Source organism: Dicentrarchus labrax, unplaced genomic scaffold (assembly GCF_905237075.1).
Source record: "Dicentrarchus labrax unplaced genomic scaffold, dlabrax2021, whole genome shotgun sequence".
Classification (NCBI taxonomy): Eukaryota; Metazoa; Chordata; class Actinopteri; family Moronidae; genus Dicentrarchus; species Dicentrarchus labrax.
Genome location: NW_026136722.1, coordinates 19,383,882 through 19,411,556, shown reverse-complemented (window position 1 = coordinate 19,411,556; position 27,675 = coordinate 19,383,882). Strand labels below are relative to the sequence as shown.

The 27,675-nt window shown below is 40.5% G+C and overlaps 3 protein-coding genes across 4 annotated transcripts in view; 2 read left to right on the top strand and 1 right to left on the bottom strand.

Annotated features, from left to right (window-relative positions):
* Positions 1–27,675, top strand: part of LOC127356631 (nuclear factor 7, brain-like) — a 192,625-nt gene that overhangs the window by 52,967 nt on the left and 111,983 nt on the right. The window lies entirely within an intron of this gene.
* LOC127356652 (nuclear factor 7, brain) overlaps positions 1–27,675 on the top strand; it is a 181,119-nt gene that overhangs the window by 52,595 nt on the left and 100,849 nt on the right. The gene's annotated exons all lie outside the window — the stretch shown is intronic.
* Positions 235–27,422, bottom strand: LOC127356609 (myosin-11-like). The gene is given in 44 exon segments (XM_051388486.1): positions 235–2,711; positions 3,856–4,028; positions 4,116–4,224; positions 4,303–4,511; positions 4,657–4,780; positions 4,908–4,996; positions 5,165–5,293; positions 5,373–5,534; positions 5,847–6,059; positions 6,142–6,354; positions 6,841–7,089; positions 7,170–7,322; positions 7,714–7,818; positions 8,131–8,337; positions 8,426–8,570; positions 9,325–9,537; positions 9,785–9,956; positions 10,422–10,545; positions 10,625–10,762; positions 11,384–11,590; positions 11,683–11,814; positions 12,088–12,196; positions 12,694–12,854; positions 12,939–13,008; positions 14,330–14,451; positions 14,540–14,746; positions 14,749–14,937; positions 15,181–15,354; positions 15,951–16,124; positions 16,214–16,366; positions 17,366–17,484; positions 17,591–17,686; positions 18,408–18,551; positions 19,145–19,243; positions 19,363–19,426; positions 19,510–19,602; positions 19,705–19,731; positions 20,191–20,217; positions 21,297–21,396; positions 22,287–22,314; positions 23,393–23,549; positions 24,823–24,993; positions 25,830–26,160; positions 27,415–27,422. Coding segments are annotated over 43 exon segments (6,126 nt in total). The 5' UTR covers positions 25,992–26,160; positions 27,415–27,422; the 3' UTR covers positions 235–2,497.

Here is a 27,675-nt window from a genome sequence, read left to right as displayed (position 1 = left end):
TTTTCAATCACATTGGCAGAAATGTGCTTCCATACATCTGATCAATACTCAAATACACAAATAATCTGCTCAAAATTCATCCAAATCACATATTTTACACAAACTTCCTGCAGTTATTGATTATTCATTGTGCAGATAATCAGTTGTTCTGTTATTGTTGAATATAATGTGTCAAACTATGTCAGTTTACTAAATAGATAGAATATAAAAGTGGAAGAATTGAGATGACACATCTGTAAGGATTTAGTTTAATAGCACTTCACTGGTTCACAAAGCAGAAAGTCCTGCATCACAGCAGCCGTTGTACTCGTTTATTAGAGTTAAATATTGTGTATCTGTGAGGTTTCAATCACACCATCTCAAAACTGAATATACAACAGTCGGGTTACAAATCTAGTTTTCCATTCAGTTTCCAAATACAATATTCTAAATAAAATAAACCCTCTGAGGAGGTGCATAAAGAGAAGAACCTGCCTCAGTTTGTGCCCCGAAGCTTCCTGCTGTTTTACTGGATATTTGTTATATTTCCAGAATCCTTAAAAGTCTCTTTTAACTGTTTTCTTTAAGATTTTTAACCCGTTTCTCAAGTTGTGACTCATTTTTTCTGATACAAAGGTTCCTTTTTCACCCTCTTTCAGCTCTCATTTGTTTGCTCTAAAGTACTTTTATTGAATTAGTTTTAGCATTTTTTTGGTGTCATGGTTGGAAAACTTCTCTGTAAAGAACAGAAACAATCAATAAAAAGGCTGAACAGCAGACAGTTACAGCGAATAACCAGCACGGGGCGGAGGTCTACAGTCCTAACATAAAATAAAACGTTTTTCTTGTTTTTACCATATTTATTTTAGTGGTTTTTTTTTTTTTATTGATTTCACTTTGTAAGTCCTAATTTTAAAAATATCATACGGATGATATTGATCAGTATACACTGTATCTTTATGGATTATATACACTGTATCTTTATGGATGATATTGATCCTGTATTCACAGACTGTGGACATATGACGGCCTTTAGCTCGTGTTTCTAGAGTTACGTGTTGTTACGAACACGTTAGGAATTGTTAAAATGTGATATTTCTTAAAGGGAGTTTGGTGCAGGGAGCTTTTAGTTGGATTCAAACTGCTAATATGGATCATTGTTAACGTTTAGTCTCCACTACAGAAAGACTAGCTAACTGCTAAAGGCTGATCAGGTTGATTAATGCTTTAATAATGTGAGTATTGATTACTGATCAGGCTGATCAGCGCTCCATGCAGACTGTTCTGTGTTTTTTACAAAAAGGACAGATATAAACTCTGGCTGGATTAAAAGTCGCTACTTGAGAAACGTTAACAATCTGTTTTATTGTGCAACAGACGCAGTTTGAGGATTGTGGGAAATATCTTCAGAGCAGCTTTAGGTGGCTTTAAATAAACTTTCGCTCTGTGACTCCAACGGCACAAACTGAGAGGAGTTAAACTTTCTTTATATATATGGGAATTCATTAAACTACTTGGAAAATAAATAAATCTGAATATAGTAAATCCACATAAATGATATGTTGTATTAATCCACAAACATCACTTATTTTTCTTGGCTTCACTTCACAAAAAAAACTTTAAAAATCTAAGCTGGGAATCAGATTCTGGATGATGCTTTTATTTTGTAGGAGTTCTTAAATAATTAGGTTTATTTCCCCCAAAATGAAGCTGAAACAATTTGGAATCAGTGAGTTTACATTTTGTTGCATGTGATTTTGAGGTTAAATAAATATATTTCATTCTTCTGTCCAGGTGATTTTTGAGCTCGGCCTCCTGAACTGTGATTTGTTTTATATATTTTTTTAAATTAATGTACGTCGATATTTCTGAGAAGGGGAGATAAAAGCAAAGGTGAGCAGTACTTTACTTAACAGAGCTAGAAAGAGGAAATTATAGAGTACAGAAAAGTTTGTTGTGATGTTTTTTTCTTAAAGGTTAAATATCAGATTTATAACATTAATATATCAGCTAACATTATATTCTCTATATACAGAGTCACATGGTGTCTCTCTCCCTCTGCCTGTGTTGTATCGCAGCCTCTCTGTGGTTTGTTTCCATAGCCGGTCTGCTCTGACTGAAACTGCTGTTTTTATCATCTACGTCAGTGAATTAAGGATTTATTTCCACCAAACCAGAGTTGGTGATTGTTGGAAACACTAACAGAGACGCTTTTAATCAGTTTGATTCTGTTTCGCTCCAGTTTGAAGTCAAGTCAATTATCTTCTAGTTAAAATTACTGGTTTTGTCAATGGAGTCTGGTGGGCCAGTTTGAGATTCTGGTGCTATAGAGTGAAATCTAGTAGCAGTGAATGTCATATATATATATATTAAACCTTTAAGGAAAACTGTATTGAAGCAGCCAATATTTCCATACAACAGACACTAAAACTATTCAAATTCAAACTAAAAAAACAGAGACGTTAAAATAAACTTTAAAATTTAAATTAAAAGAGTAAAAATCTTTCATCTTCCCACTTTACTCGTAGGGGGAGTTGGACTCGGGAGGGGGGGTGCAGGCGGGAGGAGACGGGGAGCGAGGCTCTTCCTCCTGCAGCTCCACTGAGTTCTCTTTGATGGTGCTCCTCCGGCTGATGCTCCCTCCCAGCCCCAAGCTCCTCATGCTGCCGCCGCCGCTGCTCCGAGGGCTGGGGCTGCCGAACGACACCTCCCCGCTGCTGCTGCCGCCACGCCTGGGAACACCCGACACATCAGGAGGAAGAGACAGAGGAGGAAGAGGAGGGTCAGAGGACAGAGGAAGAACAGAGAGCAGCTTGTTGCAAAGAGAGAGTTTTTTTTTTTTAAAGTTGAAGCTTGAAGCCCTGAAATCTTGAGGATGAGGAGAGTAAAAAAGGCGTTTAAGGAAGAAGAAGAATATTCCCAGGAAGCTTTGAGGACAGATCAGTAGTGTCTGAGGACAGGCGTGAAACAGGACATGAAAGGAGGAAGAGGATATGTAAAATCACAAATGGTCTTCACAGTTCTTTTCTCAGACACTACAAAGCAGCAGCGGCTGTGTGTCAGTTCAATAACTAGACAGAATACAGTTACACTTTATGGATGATATTGATGCCGAATGAAGACTGTGGACATACTGTATGACGGCCTTTAGCTCGTGTCTGTAGAGTTACATGTTGTTACAGTCACGTTAGGAATTGTTAAAATGTGATATTTCTTAAAGGGAGTTTGGTGCAGAGAGCTTTTAGTGGAATTCAAACCAATTCAAGAAACACACGTTTTTCTCCCGTCCAAGGTTGAGCTCATTCTGGTCCTCGTTCTATAATACGCCCTCAATAGGCCGCTGATTCGTAGCCCTATAACCTCTAATTTTGGTGTCCCTGAAGATTTTACCTGCTGTTGCTTTTGTTTCTCTTTTACTTCATTGGAAGAATCAGAGCATTTTGTTCCAAATGGTGTATGTGTTTGTTTGTTTCTCTTTTCATTTGTTCTTCTTTTCTTTTCCCTTTCCTCTCATGTGCCTGTTTTTTGACTATGCAAGCATGGTTCTTATGCTGGGAGGGGGTTTAATTTGTATAACGTGTTCCTGTATGTTTAACGATGTAAAACTGGGCGATGTGTTTGTTTGTTCTGTATTGTCAACTGATTAAAGGTGCAACCGCTTTTATTTTAGTAATTCATTCAAATTTGTAATAATTTACATTATAACTGGACTAAGATTGAACTTAAAATCAGCTGGTGCAACAGGCTGCAGGGTATAAACATTATTATTATTATTATTATTATTAACGTTATTTATTATTAAAAAGATTCATTTTCTGTCATCTCAATGATTAATCAGCCAGCTCCATCCTTCACCCCAGCAGGGCCTTTCAGTACCTCAGTTTGCTCCTGAGTGAAGACACCTCTCTGTTGAGAGTGTCGTTGGCCTCGCTCGCCTCCTCCAGCTCCCTCTGCAGCTTCCTGCGAGCCGCCGCCACACGCTGAGACTCCTCCTCCGCCTCCTCCAGCTGATGCTTCAGCTGCTTCACCCGCACGTTGCCCTTCTCCGCCTGCACAGAGCAGAGAGGCGTTTAAAGTCCAGGTGAAAAAACGACTGAGAGAGTGATAAATGAAGCTACCGTCCTCATCGGAGTTACCTGGTCTTTGTACTGCTGCGCCTGCTTCCTCTCATCCTCCATCTGGATGCTTAAATCCTTCAGCTTCTTCTCTTTCTGACGCAGGTTCTTGGCGTTGGCCTGACGCTCTCTGCAGAACACAGTCGTAACATTTAATCCTTGAAGGTTTACTGGTTAAATGTTAGTTGGGATTTAACTTCCTGTTTACCTGCTCTCAATCTCCAGCTGCTCCTCCACCTCTCTCAGTTTGACCTCGAGGGCGGTGATGGAGGATTTGAGTTTGGAGCGTCCCTGGCCCTCGATCTCCTGCAGTTTGGCCTTCAGCTCTCGGTTCTGTCTCTCCAGCTGCTGCCGTGATCCCTCCCGGGTCTGAGAGGAAGATCTCTCTGCAGCTAGCTCCGCACCCAGCTGATCCACCTGCACCGGACCAGGACCAGATCACAATAAGTTATAATATACTTCCTGATAGCATCTAAGCATAATTAGAACTTTCTATCTCACAAGTTAACAATAAGAGAAAGGAACTATATTTTACATCTACGATATTTCACCCTGGACCTACCAGCTGCTGGCTCTTCCTCAGCCGGTCGTTGAGGCTCTCCACGTTGGCCTGTTCCTCCTCCAGCTCCTCCTCCAGCTGGCTGATCTTCGCGTCCAGACGGCGCTTTTCATCAGACAGCAGAGATCTGGACAAAGGGGAGTAACGAAAGACTGATTTTTAAAGGCTTTTCCACTCAAAAGAATACAAATTGGTTACAATTTATTAACAATGGTTTATTAATAATAAATATGTCAATAACACAAGACTCTCACTTTCCGGAGGAGTTACTGGTCAGTTCTTCAGAGAGCTCGTCTCTTTCTGTCTCTGCCTGCTTACGAGCTCTCTCGGCTGCTGCCAACATCTGGACAGACAGACAGACAGACAGACAGACAGACAGACAGACAGAGAGACAGGAATAAAGAAGGTAAAAAAGAAAAGATACAAGAAATGAAGTGATACGTTGTGAGCTACATATGTTGGTGAGCTTCATGAGCTGTTACTTTGAAGCTGACGTGTTCGAAGGCCTCACCTCGTGCAGCTGGACGATGTCGGCCTCCATGGCTTTGGATCTGCGCTCGGACTCCCGGGCTGAGGCGAGGACCTCCTTCTGGGCTGCACGCGAGTCCTCCAGATCCCTCTGGAGCTCCTTCACCTGGCCCTGAGGAGAGCAGAGCGGGAATTACAGGAAGCACTTTGTTGAAGTCTTACCCGCTGAAAGATGTTGTGTTTGTGCTGACCTGGATCTTGCGGAGCTGCTTGACTGCTTCGTCGCGCCCCCTACTGGTGGCCTCCAGCTGGTCCTCCATGTCCTTCAGCTCCCCCTCCAGCTTCTTCTTGCTGCCTGATGCTTGACCTCGCTGCTTCTTCTCCTCCTCGAGCTCCGCCTCCAGCTCACGCACCTGAGGGAGAGCCAGCCGGGAGGAACGCTTGCTTTATTTAAATGGATAAAGTTTTGATCCCATTCAGATGTTTAAAGATCCAACTGGGATTAGAAACTTTTACAGTTACAACTCATTCAAAACTTCACCTAGAAAAATAAAATTTTATCCAGATTCAGTAGAGAGAAATCTACCATGTTCAAATAAGATTTATAAATAGATTTTAACTGATCCGATCCTGAGTCCTGGTACTTCATGCACAATATCTGCACATTAGATTAAAAGGCTGAGGTAAGACCAGGATGGACGCGTTAACACTTGGTTGTACTCCACCTGTTTGAGGAGCTGCTTCCTCTTCTCCTCGCCCATCTCATCGCGAGCGTGCAGCTCCCTCTCGTGCTGAGCTCTTAGGGCCTGAGTGTTGACCTCCAGACGCAGCTTAGCGTCCTCAGCGACCTGCAGCTCGTCCTCTAGCTCCTCCATCTGTGTCCTCATCTCCTCCACGATGGCCTCCAGACCGCGCTTGGCCTTGTCCAGATCGTGGACCTGACGGAGGGCGGACAGAAGGTCAGAATCCGGAAATTATCTCATCTTCTGGAATAAAAGAAGATTATATGTTTGCTCTTACGCTCTTTCCCACGTCGTCCTTGGAGCTGATGAGGTCCTCCATCTCAGCTCGGAGGGACTTCATGGTCTTCTCCGCTTCCTCTAGAGCGTCCTGGTTCTCATCCAGCGCTCTGGCCAGAGCTAACACCTTCGTCTCCTTCTCCCTCGCCTCAGCCTCCGCTCGATCACGCTCTTCTGCAAACTTACAGGACACAGCGCGCTCCTCTGCCAGCATCTGAGGACACAGGAGATCACAGGGATTCGATGTGGATGTAAAATGTTTTTTTGGAGTCTGGAATATCATCCCCAACCTCAGGATTAAAGGATAAGTCTGTCTTAAAACAAAAAGTAGTAAATAATCACATTTGAGAAGCTTGAACACGCTGAACACTGAGCCTCTACAGCCTCGTTGTGTTTATATTCCTGCAAACTATTCTAACTCAGACTTTACAACTTGTAGATTTAAAGTCATGCAACCATGGTGTAGTGCTTTTATAGCCTAATGTTATCTTACAAAAAAAATAAAAGTGGAGTTCCTTTGTGAAGATTATCTTGCTGAACAAAACCTGTAAATATCATAAACTTTTGTTCTTCACAGAGATTATTTTCTGCAAAATCCAAAGGAATAATCCCATTGGCTTTCTGTGGAAAGAACCAGTCCTTCTGTCCAAATCTACTTCTAAAGTTAAAATGAGGCTTCAGCAGTCAGTTACATTCAGACCTGATCAAACTTCTTCTGCTTCTTCTCCAGATTGGAGACGAGCTGCCGCTGGCTGTCCAGATCCATGAGGACGTCCTCCAGCTCCTGCTGCAGCCGGATCCGGCTCTTCTCCAGCTTGTCGTAGGCCGAGGCCTTCTCCTCGTAATCGCCATTGGCTGCCTCCAGGTCGCGCTGCAGACGCTTCTTCCCCTCCTCCAGCAGCTCCACCGTCCCCGACATCTCGTCCAGCTTCTTCTTGTAGTCGGACAGCTGAGAGACGGGGGAAAACGGAGAAAGGGTTAGAGGAGGTTGTTTTAAGGTTTGTTCACTCTTCCTCTGAAGTTACTGACCTGCATGTTGAGGCTGGAGACCTGCCTCTCCACTCCCCGTTTGGCCTCAGTCTCCTCCTCCAGCTGCTCCATCAGGTTGTTCCTGTCCTCCTCCATCTGACGCAGACGTCCGGACAGATTCAGCTTCTGACGGGTCTCCTCTGACAGCAGCTCCTGGAGGAGAAAGGTGTTAGTTGACGGCAATGTCGGTCAGTCGGTTGAGAGTCCAGAGGAAAATATTTGTAAAATGGGTCCAATTTTATACAGACATTCATGGTCTCCAGATATTTGACAAAACATTCTAATGACTTTGCTGATCCTCTATTATTATGCAGCACCAACAGCAGGTCAAAAGTTTCCCTTATTCAGTGAAATATCTCAACATCTGCTTGATTAATTGGCCCCAGATGCTGTATAGGCATTCATGGTTTCCAGAAGTTGCATCATATGATTGATTTGTTTATTTTATTATTTTATTTTATTTATGTTATTTATTTATTTATTATTTTCGGAAGAACTGTATATGATTCACTTAACAAGAGATTTATAAACCAGTGTCCCTCACTTGAGCGTCCTGGAGCTGGGAGGTCAGCGTGGAGACGTCTTTACTCAGCTTGATGTTCTTTCCCTCCGCCTCGTTCAACAGACTCGTCACGCTGTCCAGCTCCACCTGGAAGAGACCACGAGAAAGAAAAAGATGGCAAGAGATGGAACAAATATGTAAACTGGACTCCCAAAAATGTAGTAATTAAATCAGGATTAACTTGACAACATATTAAATTTATCAAATATGAATTTTGGTTGAAACTGTATTCATTATCAGTTAATTTTCTGTTGATATATTTTCAGTTGGCTACAGTTTAACTTTTAGTTAAAATTAGCCATATTTACCTTGATATATATATATTTATATATATATATATATGTATATACAGTATATATTTAGATACAAACAGTATTTGTTAGTGCTTTTATGACTCACAGTCATCTTAGAGACTCGCTCTCCGAGCTCGGTCCTCTGCCGCTCGCTCTCGTTGAAGCGTGAGTGCAGGTCGTTCAGCTGACCCTCCACCTTCTTCTTCTTGTGCTCCACGTCCTGTTTGGCACTGGCGAGAGATCGCAGGTCAGCGCTCAGATCTGCTGACTCCTTCTCCAGAGCCTGCTTGGCTTTCTCCAGACCAGCTCTCACCTAGACGGAGAGACGTGGTGTTATGTGAGTGAACAGCTTAATGATTTGGGAGTGCACCATCAAATCTAAAATCTCAAGTGAACTCTACCCTCTTGGCCTGCTCCAGCTGCTCAGAGAGCTCCTCCACAGCCTGGCCGTGTTTCTGTCTCAGGTCCTGGATTTGGGCATCGTGGCTCCGCCCCTCTTCCTCCATGGCTTTCTTCAGTAGGGCCACCTCCTGCTCACGCTTTGCCCTGCCAGTCACAAATATATACACAACATCAGTACACATGCAACAGGAACACGGCCTTAAGGTTGGGGCTACCTGCTTGTGACTGGCTTACAAATGTCCTCTTTTATGCAGATGATATTGTTATTTACTTTACACCATCTCAGGAAGAACTTTGTGCCATTTACAGTCTGATTTTAGTCTAAACTGTAAGTTTACAAATTCAAGGATTCAAAATGTTACCTGTCACCACCATTTAAAGTGCAAAGATTAGCGTGCCCACAGATAATCTGCTTTTGGTAAAAGGTGCTGGACCAGTTAGATTATTGGTAAAAACGTGCCTCTCAAACACAAATGATGTATTCTGAATATTTAGAGGATTGATTGATGTTTGTTTTTGTTTGATTGCTTTTTCCTTTTTCCTTATTGCTCAGATTATGTTTGTTTGTCAATGTTTTTCATCCTATTGTCTCAAACAATGAAGAGATATTGAGCCTCTGTGTACAAACATCTTCTTTCTTTCAACACCCATATTATGCTAAAAGCTGAAGCTACGCCTTGATTTTATTTTAGTAATTTAATAGCACTGAAGAATAACAGAGAGACTTTGTGAAATAAACATTACTTTTAGCTTATTTGTTAGCTTAGCTTAAAAGTTTAGCACACTTCTTAAAGGTTTTATACATTTCTTTCTGTACCTCAAACTGCTGAGGCTAACACGACTGAACTCTAATTAGGATGTGTGGATCAATCAGAGGTCGTATATAGGTCGTACAGACCGTAGCTCCTGCTGGGCGGCGGTGGTATCCAGGCTGTCCTCCAGCTCGGTGCGCAGAGCATTCAGCTCATCTCCGAGATCCCGTCTTGCCGCCTCCACCTTCCCCCTGGCCGTCCTCTCTGCCTCCAGGTCCTCCTGTAGCTCTGAAAGCATGGCCTCCAACTCCCGAATCCGCTTCACCGCTGCCCCCCGCTGGTTGCTCTCCTCATCCAAGCTGTGGACACGGACACACGGACACACTTAAATAGTTTCTAACATCTTTACATCAGACTATTTTAACACTCAGGAAACAATCTCAATTTAATACTGATGCTTATATGTTACCTACATAAACAGCATTACAGTTATTTTAGTTATTCTTAATGTCACCAGGTTGGATTCCCCTTGAAATCAATTAAACAAAGTGAAACACTACCACTTGCCACTTAGGCTTAATCATCACTATGATAAGTCTCTCTTACCGGGACTGTGTGGCCTGGAGCTCCTCCTCCTTTGCGGCTAGCAGGGCACGGAGCTCGGCTAGTTGGGCCTGAAGGTCGGCGTGCTGCTCCTGGAGGTCGGCCAGCTCCGCCTCCACCTTCCTCTTGGCCTTCTCCATGTCCAGACGACCCTTCTCCTCCTTCTTCATGCGCACTGCACGCACACACACACACACACACACACACACACACACACACACACACACACACACACACAGCAATGTTTTATGGGAAAATAAGTTATTGAAGTTTTGTTCCTGCAGTTGGATGTTTGAGCTTCATTGTGCAAAGAAAGATTTTTGTGCAGAGTTTTAGAAGGATTAGATTATATTTTAGAGTTTATATTTTTTAATGTGGAAATTATACTTATCACACACATTATTGTTCCAAGCATATTATTTGTATTATTTGTATGTGTCTATATATGTCTGAATAAATGTCTGGAGGGGATTCGATTCAGTTTAAATGACGCTGAACACCCCTTAAAATCAAGAAGGCCTCACAACCCCCCCATGAAGCTTTGGCGACCCCTAGTGGATAGATGATATATCTAAACAGAAGTGAGTGAAACTGAACGTGGAACGATAAAGATGTGAGTGTTTTTGTTGTGCTGACTGACCCTCCAGGTCGGAGATCATGGACTCGTGTTTGGTCTTGAGTTTGGTCAAATTCTTGGACTTCTCCTCCTCCTCGGCCAGATTAGAGCTCATGTCAGCGAGCCTCTCCTCCAGAAGCTTTCGCTCCTGCAGACACAAGAACAGGTGAGAACAGTGAGTATTAAACACCGACCATGCCACAAATCCAAACCAGCCTCTTTAATACCTTCTGCAGTTTGTTATTCTGGTCCTCCATTTGTAGAACATCCTCCTCCAGCTTCTTGACTTTTCCCTCCACGGCCACTTTCTCCAGCTGCAGCTTCTGCCGAGCGTCCTCCTCCTCTGCGATGTGAGCCTCCATAAGCTGCAGGAAAACCATCATGTGAGGTTAAAAACATAAAGGAATGCAACATTTCACACAGCTGAAAAGTCTAAAAGTCCAAAAGTCCAGCAAATTCTGCATATTGCTCTTTTATTGTGTTTTTAATAATATTTTGATTATTGTTCAGTCTCAGGTAATAATACATTACTGTCATGTCTTTCTTTTGGCTAGAAATGTATTTAATTGACTGTATTTATATCTATATGACTTCTTTTTCACCTGTTGACAACAGATTTAACCTTTTTTTTTAAGATTCAGAGTCACAAAAGTGTTAATTTATTTCTATATAATAATTACTGCTGCACATTAAGATGACAATTTGTACGTTGTTATGCTGATGACTAATGTTGATACTGTTTTTTTTAAAACCATTTTGTGCATGAAAGTTGCTCCACAGATAAAGGTTATTCATATTTTTACTATTTAGTTACTAAGTTTTGACAAAAATACCAAATTGCAAGATGTTTCAAAACATTTTTTTCCTTATTATTTTGTTACGTAAAAAATAATCGAGATATGAATCAATAATTAAAATAATTCTTCATTCGAGCCCTAATAATAAGATATAATAAGATATAATAATAATGATGATGATGAGTCCACCTGTAGCTGCTGTTCCATGTCCTTCCTCTCGTGCTGCAGGGAAAGGCTGCGTTCCTCCTCCTCCTCCAGACGGGCCTCCATCTCGTGCAGCACCTCCTCCAGCTCCTGCTTCTTGGCCTCCAGTCGGACCCTCATCTCCTCGGACTCGACATACAGCTCCGTCTCCGCATGAAGCTTAACCTCCAGCTGCGCTCGCTCCTCCATCAGCTGCAGGAGACGAAGAGAGACACTTCTGTCGCTGCTGGAAATAAACATTTAAAGATTAAATAAACTAAATAAAAGACCTGATTGTGTCTCACCTGAGTGTGTTTCTGGGAGATTTCCTTCAGTTCGGCCTCGGTTTTGGCCGCCACCTCTTTCGCTACCTTTAGCTCCTCGTCTTTCTGACCCATTTCTTCTTCTTGTCTGGTGACCTGCAGCAGCGGCTTCACCTGAACCACAAACAGACACATCCACAACTCTCAGTCCCACAGAAGAAAAGGCCTAATTAAAAGAGTTTCTCTCCGTACGGTGGCCATTGTAGGACATTCAGACTCAGTTTGTCTGCGCTGGACAGCTAATATTAGCCTGCTAACCCAAACCACAGCTAATGTGAGCATGCTAATGGTACACTAACCTTACATTAAGTATCTTAGCATGCTAGAACACACATATTGACAGTGTGTGTGTGTGTGTGTGTGTGTGTGTGTGTGTGTGTGTGTAACCTTGGTGAAGAGCCTCCACCATTGCCAGTTCTTGAGTTTGAGGTAACAGGCGCAGTTCCTCTGGATGACCTTCATGGCGGTCAGCTGCTGTTGACGTTTACTGAAAGCCCTGAAAACACACACACAGAAAGATTAGATCAGTGGTTCCCAACCTGGGGGTCGGGACCCTCACTAGGGGTCGCAAAAGCTTCATGGGAGGTTGCAAGGCCTTCTTGATTTTAAGGTGTGTCAGGAAAGTTAAAAACTATCCACATATCTCAACATTTGGTTCATTTCTGTGAAGAAAACTAAATTAAATTGTCATTTTTGAAGTTTAGATTACACTGTAAGACCAGATAAGTTCATTTAACTCAAGAAATTGTAAAAACCGATTAAAATTTAAGGTAAAATTAACTAAATTTTGTAAGTTAAAATACATTCTTATCGCATTAAAGTTTATTATATCTAAACTTTGATGACCTGTACACAAGCCGTAGAAGGAGAAAATACTGAATTGGTCAAAAAAGAAGCCGGTTAAGTCTAAAAATATCAGAAAAACTCATCTTCTGATCAATATTCACAGGAAACAGCACCACAAGTCTTTAGATACGTGTTCAGGGTTCTTACTTGCGGGCCAGGAAGCCTCTTGCTTGTGCCTGGAAGGCGATGATGACGACGGTCAGTTTGAGGTCTCTCTCTTCCTCCAGCTGAGCCAAAACTCCCGTCCTGAAGAACATCTTACTCTGACCAATACGGTACAGGTTGGTATCCAGATCCAGGTGCTTTACCTGGAGGACACACAGAGGACAACAGAGGAGTTAAAATAGTAAAACATCTGCTTCTTTAAACTCCAGTTTTATAGTAAAGCTCACCATTAGACAGCAGGCCTGCTTCCCGTCCATGAAGCCCTTCGGGATCGCGTTGGCAGCCAAAATCTCGTATCTACAAAACAAGAAAAACCTATAATCAATCACACCAATCGACACTGTAACCCTTTAAAAAACAAGGTATTAATATATTAACTTAACAGAAATGGGTGATCTAATGCAGTGGTTCTCAACCTTTTTCTTTAAGGGATTTAACACAAAACACAAACAGTGAACTCAGTAACTGCAGGAAGTTTCTGTAAATTGAGTAATTTTAATGAATTTTGAGCAGATTATTTCCTGAAAAGGTTTCTGCTCTAATGCTTTTATTTCAATTGATGCTTTTTGGTTGTTTTATTGTGTTCACTGCCCTCCGGTGGTCGCAGTGAGGAACTGCAACAACACAGCATTTAAATCAAAGGCTGAAACATTGTTAACGTCAGTTTAATGTCAGTCTGTAATATTCAGTAATAACATTGATTATTGATACCTGCAAAGAGTAATAATAATAATCTGTGACACTTTACATAACGGTATACATACTGAACATTAACTAGATGCTTTGTAGCATGAATTATAGTAGCTTACTGGCTCTTAATTAGTCATTATAAAGAACTTATTAATTCCTGATTGACCAGCTACTAGCTCATTAACTAAGAGTTTTCCCCCAATAACCTCCTAATTATTGTTTCAATTAATGTTATTTGTATAATGCCAGACCATAGAGCAGTACTCCTTATGAAATTATATTGTTTATTATTAGTAAGTTAAGAAGTTGTTGTACATGAATTATGATCTTAATAAGTTTTGCTCAGTATCCGCCTCTCTTAATAACACTTAATAAATGTGATCTATTCATATGTATCAAGGCACAAAACTGTGAAAAATCGAGTTGACCTTGAAATCTTCTACAATTTGTTTAATGATCACAGTTAAAGTTTAAGGTCTCACTTCAGAATGAGGAACACATTCTGTTAAAAAGACTTCCTTCAGACTCTATTAACACTTATAGTTGTATGTTCTGTTACATATAAATAGACCATATTTAGAATAAAATCAAGTTTTACCAACCCAGAGCACCTGGAAGAAACCCACACAGACACAGGGAGAACGTTCCCCAGTCGGGAATCAAACCCAGAACCTTCGGTGCTAACTGAGCCACCATACTGCTTATTACATGTTATTCAGGAAGAATGAGTATTCTTATGGTACTAAAACCTTATAAAGGTCTAAACTGAGAGAAGCCCATTAAGGTCATGCATCAATAAGTGCCAATATGCTACTAATATAAGATAAGATATTCCTTTATTGATCCCCCGAAATTCAGGATATATGCATGCTAATAAGCTACTAATCCATGGTGGATATATGTGCCTTAATATAAAGTGTATTCTTACCTCTGCCTGAACTCCTGGAACACGATACGGTTTGGGAATCCCTGTCTGCAGATTCGGATGCCCTCCAGCACGCCGTTACACCTGAGCTGCTCCAGCACCAGGTTGGAGTCCATCTTCCCAGCCTGTAACAGACCAACAGTCACTGAGTGCATGCAGAGTCTTCCTCTCTGGAGCTTATTGCTCAAATTTGTTTCTCGAAACATGACCTACCCTCTTCTCGTGGTTGGGGATGATGCAGCGGACGAAGTTGGGCTGGGTGTTGTGCAGCGTGGTCATCAGTTTTCCCAGCGACTCCTTGTACAGCTGACCCACCGTCCGGAACATGCCCTTCTTGGATTTAGTGGGCACCGAACTCTCTGACATCTTGGTTAGGGTGTCCAGACCCACCACTCGGTCCGCTACCACCACGGAGGACAAACACAGGATATAAGATTTATATCACGTTCGATCGGGTTGAAAAGGTTAAATGTGGAGCCGGCCGATGAGGACTGACCGTCTTTCCACAGGTCCTGGATGAAGTTGCTGGAGGAGTTGTTGAGCAGAGCGGTCACATTGTCGTTCAGAGGATCCATGTTTTTAGTCAACCAGTTAGCTGCATTATAGTCGACCTGGAAATGGTCGGGATGGTTCAAAGATCAAATGATGAGGCTGGTTTAAAATACTTCCTGTGTGCCTGTCCATTAGTTCCAACTGAAGTTCCTACTAACCAAGAGGCTTTGTTGCCTGTACCTAACCAAGATGCAACTGAAAACTGAATCGAATGTCTTAAGTCTTAACCCAATCACCCACCATTACTGTCAGACTTTGGCACTATTTATCCTTCATATAAAGCTGTTTTCAGTGACCCTCACCTTCCCGGCGTAGTGCAGAACACTGAACATCAGTTTGTCTTTGTGTTGTTTGGGTTTGGAGAATTTCACGTGACCGGTGTGGGTGTTCAGCAGCTTGTCCACGAAGGAAACATCAGTGGCTTTGGGGAACCAGCACTCTTCGTCCAGCAGGGCCAGGATGCCTGGAGGGTTGTTCTGCAAGGACATTGAAAGGACATCAGACATCAGGTGTAAGACTAAAGGAACATTTTCACATTTCTTTTGACTTAATCCTAAGTATCTTAAGTAGATGGCTGCAGCACGCCAACTTAAGGATGCGACTATATAGTATGTCACATATTTTATCTTCAAAATGTGGATGTAGATGAGAGATGAGTCTAGCTAGCTAGTTACATCTGAAAATTAGTGCTAGGTAAGCTAACATTTTTAAAACATTAGCTAACTTAAGATGTGACTATATATACATTTTATCTTTCAAACAAAATGTGGTTGTCTTTTAACAAAGATTAGCCTAGCATATACCATATCTAAGTACAGCAAAGAAGAAAGGCCGAAGTTCTGACCAAGGCCCCAAAAAGGGGCGGGACTTATATTTGCAACTGATTTTTTCTACCACGTTGTCTGTTTAGATTATTGTTTCTTAGACTTTTTATACCGTTTTTGCACCAAATACAACCACAATGGCCGACGTTAAACTACAGCAGCGTAGGGCGAACCTATTCAGCTACAGTTAACGCAGGAGGCAGGTTTATTCCTAATAAGATTATAATTTATTGTTCAGCTGTCCTCACCGGCCTCTCAATGAGCTCGATGCAGGGCTGCAGGTCGAGGCCGAAGTCGATGAAGTTCCACTCGATGCCCTCTCTCTTGTACTCCTCCTGCTCCAGGACGAACATGGTGTGGTTGAAGAGCTGCTGCAGACGCTCGTTGGTGTAGTTGATGCAGAGCTGCTCGAAAGAGTTGTCCTGAGGCAGCAAAAACACGTTACAGTTATTAGAAAAAACAACACAAATACAATAAGTTCATTAAATGTTTGCTTTCAGTAAGAATTCACCTCAAAAATCTCAAAGCCAGCAATGTCCAGGATGCCCAGGAAGGAGGACGACTGCCTCTTGCTCTTGTCCAGCGTTTTGTTGACTCTGGCCAGGATCCAACGAAACAGGCGCTCGTACATCGCCTTAGCCAGAGCCTCGATCGCAAAGTCAGCCTGCAGGAGGAGGAGGATGGAGGGATGGAGTGAGAGGAGGATTTGGGAGGATTTTTATAGCTTTGTGTTGCTGGAAAGTGATGCAACAAAAGGTTTAAACATGAAACCAAAGAAGTCTGAGTGTCAGACTGGGACGTATATGTAGATGCAGCTGGTAGCTCCATCAATCCTCCTACATTTTTGTTTTGATCTGTATTCGTAGAAATAGTTTACAGTCATTGGAGAAGGAAGCGCAGGGTTTGGATTAAAGAGCAGCAGGAGTTGAGATGGGTGCTGTTGCCCCAAGAGGAGAGGTAGAGAGCCCTCCTGGCCCATCTTGGACTTAAGGCTTCTCCTGGCTATAGTATTGAAATGGGACTCAAACATTCAAGACTGTTGTGCCCACATCTCTACAGAAACCAGCTCCAACAACATCCCGGCTCAAGAACTCAAAGGCGTTCAGAGCCAAAAGGACAAGAGGAGGCGGACTCTATGTTTACATCGATGACGTTCAGTGCTTTCGGTGATTAAACAATATTATCATCACTATCTTGTTGCTGCTGTTTGACCGAAATTAAAACGGTGACCAGCAGAATTATTTCCTGTATATATGTATATAAATAACTGTATATACTGGTTTATTTTATTACTTTTCTTTGTTATTCTGTACATTTTATTATCTTATTCTGTGTAGCATGAAGCAACTGCACAATGTCCTTTTCATGTTAATATTTTGTTTCTTATTCCTATATATGTGTATATATATACATTGATTTTATTTTGTCCTGTTGATCGATTTTATTAAACGCTGTTTATTGTTATACCTGTCATTTTTATCTTTATACTGTACTTTTAAATGTATTTAATGTAGTCTGAACTAAACTGCATCAAAGGTGCTGTACAGTAAAGTTTGATTGATTGATTAATTTATATATAAAACATATATTATTATATTATATTTATAATATATTCTAGAAGAGCCTTTATTTTCTGTGCTAATGAGTTTTGATTTGCTGTTACCTGCTGCTTGGTCTGCGCCTTCTGCACCACCTCCCTTCCCACTTTGATTCGGGGGGTGAGGATGGCGCGGGTGAAGTCGGTGACGTTGATGCCCTGCAGGTGGCACACCTTCTGGGCAGCTGGAGTCGATGGAGGACATGAGACAGAGCGAAGAGGTCAGAGATGGTTTGTTTAAGGTTAACGTACAGTGCAGCTGTTGTCGGAATTAAAAAAAAAAAAGGTTACCGGTGTTGTCCGGCATGGTAGCCTGCTCACTGTTCCTCTCTTTCTCAAACTTGACGTTTCCCAGCTGGAGCACAGTGGACACCACCTTCAACATCCCTGCAGCGAGGAGGAGAAAGGCAAGGAAGACAATCAACACGGTGCCGACATTTCTGATGTAAAGGTCCAGTGTGTAACATTGAGGAGGATCTATTGGCATAAATATAATATAATATTCGTAGATATGTTTTATTTATTGTATAAACACCTGAGAATAAGAATCGTTGTGGCTGGCTCCAGCAGTGAGTAAAAATCCAACTTTACAGCAGAAATAAACATGTTTACAGCCTGTTGGTCTCGATAGCTAATGTCTCCGTTCATGACAACTGTATAACTCATCTGTTTAAATTGTATTATGGATTAAAGTTATGCATAATTATGGGTGTAGCAGCTCCGTCCATTTTTATTTATAAAATCAAAGGTGTCTAGGACGAGGGGAATGGTGCATCTGTTATGAAATTAAGTTTTGGAGAGGATTTGGAAGCCTCTGTTTGTCTCTGCATTAACAACAGTTGACGGTTTTCTACTGATTTTACTTATTTTCTCCGCCTGGAATGGATAAAGTTTGATTTTAAACACAGACCTGCTGATAATGAATTAAAGAAAAAAATTGTTAAAAAAATTGTCATCTTATTATGTTATCTTATTATTTCATATTTCTTATATTCTGTGGTAATAAATGTACACTATCTTTGAGGTGAAAAGATAATGGTTGGATGGATGAATGGTCCTGAGAGCACAGTGGGTTAAAATGAAGTTGTTTCTGGTGGGCTGCTTGTACCTATTCTCTCCTCCTCAGTGAAGCCCATGATCTCCATCGCCTCCAGAGTCTCATCAAACATCTCGTAATCCTCCTGACCCGAGATCTCCACGTGACCCGCCACCAGGAAACGGTAGCAGCTGAAGTCCTCCAGCAGAAGCTCCTCTAAGAACAAACACACAAGGATTATGATTGTTCATTCATCTTTCGGCTTCCTCAGGATGTGCTTAGTCTAGCTTAGCATATAGACTGGGGGGAACTGTTGGCATAGCTTTATAAAAAGTGAAGAAATTTGTACTGGCACCGTGTGTATAAACGTTTAAGAGTCTACAGCCAGACCCTGCTGGATAATACATTCATGAGTCTGTTAACAGGTTACTTATCCTCAAAAACAGGACATTGTCAAGGTGTGCTGCAAAATTACAGGCCAACCTTAAATGACTTTCCACACCTGTACAAGGTCAAAGTCTATCCTGGCTGATCGTAGTCACCCACAATCTAAGGAGTTTAAGCTGCTATCTCATAATAATGACTTAATAATGACTTAATATCTCAAAATAATGGGAAACTAAGTCATTATTTTGACTGGGGTGGCACTGATGCATGGTGGCATGAAGTATGTGTTTCAGCTTTCCAGTCATTCCCAATTTATGCAATTCTAATACTGTTACATAGACTATACATAAGACTTAATGTAGTCATACTGACTCTTTAAGCCCATTAAACCTACAGTTCTTTCTCATATTATAGTTGCTCACCCTTCAACTTGTCTTTGGCTCCAGCCACCATGTAATAGAAGATGTGGAAGGCTCTCTCAGTGTTTGCCTGACGAATGCAGCGAGACTTCTCCAGCAGGTCTGATCGGGTCGGAGAGGGTTAAGCAGACAACCACTCAGTTGATATTTCAAGCAAAACAGCAAATTTTTCTATCATATTCATAATTTAACACATAAGTTGGATCTAAAAAAAAGGATACAGGTGTCAATATTGGCTCCGACAATGTAGCCGGTCACATCAAAGTTGAGCTTGATGAACTTTCCCTGTGGACAGAGCAGATCACTGAGATCACTAAAGGTCAAAATGGTTGCGAGTGTTGACTTAAAAACTGTTTTAAGAAACGTACAAATCGCGATGAGTTGTCGTTTTTGATGGTTTTGGCGTTTCCGAACGCCTCCAGGATGGGGTTCGCCTGCAGCAGCTGCTTCTCCAGCTCCCCCTACAGCCCATAACAAGGTTACACATCTACACACTACATCTGAGTGTCCATCTTTTACGTGACATTAAACAACTTATTGTCTTTGTGAGATTTTATACTCACGTAGGCCAGAGATCCCGCCTGCTGCTGCTGCAGGAAGAAACAGGAACACAAACCAGGTTAGAAACTCAGTGAATCCTCAATGTTTCCCCAAAGCTGGCTTCAGAGCAGCAGGATCGAAGGTCAGGCATCAATTAATTGCGGCTAAACAAACCAGGCGTTACGGAGAATTTGTGTGAAAGATCTAAAGAGCTGCTCAATGATCTCCTGTAAGTACTTTAATTGGCAGCATGTGTTTTATATCTTCAGTCACAGTTGTAAGAAATGAAAAAGCTGGAAGTAATAAAGTACAAATATCATGTATCTGAACTTTACTTGAGTATTTTATGACATTTTTCTTACAACTTTTTACTTTTTACACAAATATCTGTGTTATATGTGTTTACTTTTGCCACCTCTGAAGAAGCCCCAACAACAACAACAACAGCAACAACAACAGTAGCAGCAGCAGCAGCAGCAGACGTACAGACAACAATAATACGTCCTCACCTTGGCCACAGCTGCAGCCACTGAATCCTGTCATGTGTAGCAGAATATGTGATTTAATACTTTATGACAGAAATTATAAAGTGCTTATAAAAGTTATAATCTCATGTTGGATAAGTTGTTTCAAATAAAGCCTTTGTTTCTACATAATGATGGTAACTGAACATGTTTACTGAAAGGTAGAGCATCTTCAGTTCAACACTGAACATCATAAAACAATGTGTTAACATTTCCAGAATGTCAGTTAGATATTTTCCAGAATAAAGGATTTATGGTATATCGCATTGAATCTGACACCAACATGCACATAATATATATTTTCATAACTAAAAATACAAACTAACTTATTATGAATACTCATTCATCTTATTGTATTTTCTTTTCAATACATTTCATTATTAATTTATTTTAAATATTCTTCTTATTGTTTTATTTGTTTGTGATTTCTGCCTGTTTTTTTGTAACTTGTATTAAATACAATAGTTATACCTGTATTTCATTGTAATTTTTATCATTGCATTTTATTTTTAATCCATTCTTTCTTATTATCGTCTGTGAAGCAGTTTGAACTGCACTTAAATGAAACATGTGCTATACAAATATTGATTGATTTTAAACATCAATATATGAATATGATCCAGAATTCTTCAACCCAACAGCGGCTACAATTGTCTCTTTAATCAGCTGCGACATTAAAATACTGCATTTATGCTAATGCATCAAACTAAATAATCCAATACTATCATACATATATTATTATAATATTTTACACTCACAGTAGATATTCTACATAATGCATATCATTACTTTTAGGAGTATTTTTTTAACTTAAGTATAATGACTGAACAACAAAATTTCGTGTGTGAAGTATTATTAAAAAAAAAATTAAATAAAGTTAATTTAAAGACACTTTTCTGACTATATTGACATCATGTCTCACTGTGGTTCCCTCATTGTATAACGTGTTCCTGAAATTCATTTTTGTCTCATATTTAACTTCTATTTGTAATTTATTTTGTTTTATTAAATTATTATATAGTTGCTACATAGATCAACATTCTTTAAAACATCTTGAAGGAGTTTCTGAAGCAGAAGATGTTTCTACTCACAGGATTCACGTCCTTCTTGCCCTTGTGTGAGGATGCAACCACGGCCAGGTACTGGATCACCTTCTTGGTGTTTTCTGTCTTCCCTGCTCCAGACTCACCTCTGGATGATGGAGAGAAGGGTGGAACAGGATTGGAAGACAGATTATTATGATTGGGTTGATTGTGGCATTCTAAAATAATTTTTAAATCAATATTTTGCCTGAAATCATTCATTGTTTTAATTAGTAGCAGTTATAAGCAAGATAATATACATGTGAAGTTTGAAAAATAATGAAGTTACTAGTCTTTTTTTTTTTTACATAAATGCCAAAAATCGTCACATTGTTAACATGTTGAACTTTAGGAGATTAAGACAATTTATCTTATGTGTTTTCTGAAAGTTTAGAGCCGCAAATATATGCTAATTTATCAATATTTGCTTGGAAAAACCCCCAGATGAAGATATTTTAACTAAAATCATGACATTACTGTGGCAAATTAGTAAAGCATTGATTATAAATATCTAAAAGTAGCATTAGTAATGGTTTTATTTCCAAATATTCAATATTTCATATATATATATATATTCAATAGAATAGTTTCATTTAACTGTAGCCAGTTAATCTAAATTATTATGTATGTCTAATGTATGTTTGTATGCTACTTGATGCTTGAATTTCCCTCGGGATAAATAAAGTATCTATCTATCTATTAAGCTGTTAAGTTTGACAGCGTTTGACACCGAACTGTGTCAGAGATCTGCCCCCGTTTTAGAGCCCAAACTAATCAATGAATAAATAAACTGCCATCAAATTAACTGACGTTTTTAAGTGTTAGTTGCAGCTTTAGCAAAATCTGAACAGAAAGTTGATTACAAACTCACACTGTGGGGACTCGTCTGCCATATGGGGACATAATGCAAGTCCCCACATGGCAGGTGATTCAGTTTTAGTGTTAAGACTTTAAAGTTGAGAAGTTGAGTGTGATGGAAACTGTTATGTTTTGACTCACGTGCAGAGAATAGACTGATCCTCGCGGTCTGTGGAGAGAGAGAGAGAGAGAGAGAGAGAGAGAGAGAGCGAGAGCGAGAGGAAGACGGACGTTAAAAGGGGGGAAATAATGTGAAATGTTGACTGAGCTGAACTCGTTAGTTGAAGCCAAGCTGAACAGACCAAACATGAACTCTGAGGCGGCGGCGCTTCACTCGGACAACGGGAGCACAAACGGCTCTGAAAACTCGTTCAGAGGGAGATTAGCCTCCATCACTCATATCATCTAAAAATAGCAGGTGGATGCAGGGGCTCCATCGGCTGTAATCTTGTCTCCCTGCTCCATGTATGGCCATCCTGGAGCTGAATGGAAAGTACGGAGTCGGTCTGAGGTCACCGGCGGACCATCCGGAGAAGAGACGGCACGCTCTGAGGCTTCAAGTTGGGGCTGCTCGCTGCCGTCATTCAGCTTTTATTCAGCAGCTTTCATATGATAATTGTATGTGTTTGCTGTTTCTTTTAGAGAAACATTTGGTTTTTCTTCTATAAATCAACATTTTTAAAAATGTGATTTCCACCCAGAACTGTACAGTAGTAACAGTAGCAGAACTCACATCCACACACAAAATACAACATAAATATATTTCACAGAAGAAAATGCAGTAAAAATACCTAAATAAATAAAGAAGAATTAAGTTAATTAGTTAATTAAGAATTAAAACACTCTTTTTACGAAATCATTTTCCTGTTCATAAATGCTCATATAATTTACCAAACTTTACTAACACTGGTGGTGTTCAGTGTTTATGGGACACTCTGCATCCATGTTTACATCCTTTAAAGGGTTAATACTCTTAGTTTATGAATGTAAAACTAGTCTCTAAAGCTAAAAAATTACATTGCAGTGTGTGTAAAGTCACTACTTTCAAGGTTTTTGTGTCAAAGCGACTAATGGGGACAACATGTTTTTTTAATTTTGGTCCAGTATTGAACAAAAACAACATTGTTCATTTCACCCGGATTTTAAAAGTGTTTGGCAGCTCAGATTAGTTAGATTAGATTAGATTAGATTAGGCACCAGCTTGATACAGCGATATATTGATCACGGATTCACACGCTGGCGGCTACCTTGCATCATGTTCCTGTAGGCGTTGTCTGTGATGGAGTAGATGTGCGGCGGCACTTCGTGGCGTTTCTTGCCCTTATACATCTCGATGATCTTCTCAGAGTAGATGGGCAGCATCTTGTAGGGATTCACCACCACGCAGAACAGACCCGAGTACGTCTGTGGAGGAAGAGAGAGAGGGGACACCTTGTGGGTAAATTTAGGTTATCTGGTTTCATATAGATCAGTGGTTCCCAACCTGTGGGTCGGGACCCTCATTAAGGGAGATCACAGTAATTAATGTAATGTGTACTAAACCCCAAACCAACAATGTAGTAAATGTTTGTGTCACTTAAAACAAACTACTTAAAGTTACTTAATCAAGAACTTTTTTTAACTTACAAAGTTTGTGTAACTTCAACGATTAAAAATTCTTTCAGTGTATTAATATCTAAACTTTGATGACCTGAACACGAGCAGTAGTGGAAGTGTCAGGAAGAAGTATTCAATTCAATTCAACTGATTGGATTAATTATAATACAGACAGCAGATTGTATAAAACATTCCTACAAATATCAGAAAAACTCATCTCGGATCAATATTCACAGGAAATAATCTAAAAGAAAGCTAAAATTCATCCAAATTGATCGTTTTACACAAACCTCTGGCAGTTATTGGTTCACTATTTGGGTTAATTGTGCAGTTTATCAGCTGTTTGTTGAGTTTAGTCGTCAGTTTCCTCAGTTTAAGGGGTCCCTTAAGGAAAGGAAGATTGGGAACGACTGAGAAAGAAAACTTAAATTAAAGCAGGTCTCCTTTACTAGCCTGGCGTGGCCAAGTCTCAATTAGAGGCCTGGTCTGGATTTAAATGAAAATCTTTGGACGTTTAAAACCTACACACAAATATAATTGTTTAAACCTTTGTCAATATGGACAATATATATTCTTCCTTAATAATTCATTAATTTTGTTTTTAAAAGCAGCATAAAGTGAACTATATGTAAATTTCATTCTACAATCTTGCGTTGTAAATGACAATAAAATAACCTTGAATCCTTGAATTATTTCAATGTGGGTGTCATTATAATTATTATTATTATTATACCGGAGGGTTACAGTTCATATTCAGAGTTCAGTGTATGAGAGGTTTTTGGCTGCTCGGATGCTGTCTGCTCATATATGGACTGGAGGGACTGCAGTCCATGGCGGCCTGTATTAGATGCATCAACTGAGGTTTTAATTTAACATCCAGGACCTTATTAGACTTTGTAAGATTGACTGAATAAATAAAAAACATAAGCTGTTGATCCCCCCCGGTACATCCTGAGGTCTGCACACGGTCCCTAAACAGGTCGCTGTGAACCTCAAGGAGAAGGATCAGCTCTGGTCACCCACTGACCTCGGATTGCATTATGAATGAGTGAATGAGTGTGTGTGTGTGTGTGTTCCTCACATAGATCAGGCTGGAGAAGTATCTCTCTCGCAGGTTGTGGAGGACGGAGGCTTCGTTGAGGAAGGTAAGGGCGGCCATGTCCTCCACCTTGCTGAACTTGGGCGGGTTCATCTTCTGGATGTCGTCTTTGTTGATCGTCGCCTTCTGACCGTTGGAGAGCTCCACCAGGACCTGCCACCAAGAAACACACTCTGTTAGGTTAACAGCTCAGTCACATAAAACAAAACTAAGAAGCCTAGTTATCACAGTTGCCTCTGTGATTTTATTGTTTGAATACATAGTCTCTTTAAAAGCATGACTTTTTGTTGTTGTTATGTGACCATTAATTATAATTATCTTTATTTAATCAGGCTTATCGAGATTAAGATCCCGTTTCCAGGAGAGACCTGGGAACAAGAAACACATCAGATAATAAAGCTTTAAAATCTCCAATAGGAATGCAAAACTCAAGTTTAAGGGCAGTTAATTCAATTCAAGAGGCTCTCTACACTAAAACAGGTTTTTGAGCTGTGATTGAACGGTGAAACTCTTTCTACAATTATGATAAAAGGATATTAGTACTGTTTTAATTTGATTTTATTCCATATTTTACCATCTAAATACGACTTTTTACCTTTAGAAGGAACTGTTTTGCCACATTAAAAATACCATATGAATGCTGTTTAAAAAGGTTTGCTGAAAAAAAATAGAAAAAACTACTTTATTCCATATAAATTCCTTCAAAATTCTGTATAAATAAAGGTTATGCTATGAGATATATATTTACCTTTTACTGTCAATGGGTAGCACACAGGACTGTTTACAAACTGTGCTTCTACTGACTAAAATTTGGAAGCATTAATAGTAGAGCTTTTTAAATAAATAACATAAAACAGCTATTTATTCCTGATTGTGAGGATGTCCATCCAACCCTTTGATACAGAAAACAATGATGGGTTAAAAGAACAAGTAAAAAGTCATGTAACAACAGCATCTGCAATTGACGGCATCATCAGGGCGTACATTACCTGATCACCCTTCTCCTCCTTTATGCTGGCCTGTTCGAAGCCCTCCCTCTCTGACGGTATCCACACCATCTTCTTGGCCCCCCATTCGGCTTGCGCCACGCCACTGTTGCGGAAGTCATTGTCCAGGAAGAGGAACTTGCTGTCGTCAGCCGGTTCTGCCATGTCTGAAATATCACCGTTAGCGGTTGAATCAGCAGCGGCGTCGGAGTCGATCGCTGGAAGTTCGGAGGCTGTCGAGCTGACGTCTGGATCGTCACTGGAGACTGGGTCAGCCTCTGGTGGGGTGATGGGAGTCGGGTTGACCTCTGACCTTGCTTTGACCTCTGGCCTGCTGACATAACAAAGGAATCAGGAATAGTTTGATCATTTGGGAAATACATGTATTTGCTTTAGATCAGAAGGTTGCTGCAGTAAATATGAAGGTGCAGCCTTCCTGGCAACTTCAAATCCAGCAAATCACTGCTCCCAGCCAAGAAAGAGTGCGGCACATAAACACTCGTAAAACCACAAATTGTAGTTCTTACACTTTGTTTTTGTGCAAACACACAGGATGTAACATGGAGCTTTAAAGGAGCTGGAAAGCAAACTTGTGTTACCCTTGCACAGAGCCACGCTAGCTGTTTCCCACTGATTCAAAATGGGAACATTTTTAAAAGTTCATCTTTATTTAAAGGACCAGTGTAGAGGATTTAGTGCCATCTAGTGGTGTAGTTGCAGATTGCAACTCCCTCGCTTCACCCTCCTCCACAAAAGAGCAACTAGGGGAAAAGCTTTCAGTGCTGTTCTTTGCTCTTCTTTCAGTATAGAAATACTCTCCAGTTAAGACACTAACATCTACTGGAGCCGCCATTTTTGTTTCACAAACAGCATCGTCTCACTACGTCACACCTAGCGCCCCCTAGCTGCCAGCACTTCCTCAAAAAGACGCTGATCGGTTCGGTTCAAACCGGTCCAGAAACGTGTAGACTGAAGCCTTGCCTCCCAAGCGTGTAGAGGAAGTGACAATGATCGCAAAACTCATGAAAAATGCGGAAGCCCCTATTTAGAGCCAGTGTTTAGTTATTGTCCATTCTGGGCTTCTGTAGGAACATGGTGCTTCAACATGGCGGACTCTGCCACTAGAAGATGACCCGCTCACTCTGTAGGTAAAAACATCTCATTTTAAGGTAATAAAAACATAATGATTCTTATTTTCAGCTGATTAAACACTAATGAAAACATACTTAAATAAATAAATATTATACTACATTTCTAAATGTTATACACTGGATCTTTAATGCAGCCTCAATATCTTATTAACTCATTAATACAGTCAATTAAAAGGAGTCTAAAATGATGAAGAAACAGACCTTTAAATCCAATGTTAAGTATAAACTTAGATTTTTGGATTTTTATGCTTTAAAAAGCAACAATCAAAGTTAAAGTTTCGGATAAAAAAATATCTTTGGCGACTATCTATCAAGAGTTTAACCCTCAACAACAAATCTCAGTCGATGAGTGCTGGAAACATAAAGCAAACGACCCCAAGATGTTGATTTAAAACTATTCTGGGATGTAAAATCATTAGAAAACATTTGTCACAAACTCTCTGATTGAAGTAACCCTGCCGATATTTTAACAGTCGCACAATAAAACCGACACGTTTCCTCTCTTTCTTCCTCCTCCTGTGACTCAAACTGCTGCCTTTGTCACACCATTTACATTAATTGGTTTTTAGTGAACCGACCCGACTGATTACTGCTGATATCGGCCTCGCCACATTTCCCTAGGGCTGCGATGAGCTTTACTTACTCACTTATCCTCGCCTCTGTCTCTTCATGCAGGTCACAGGGCTGCTCTGACCTCC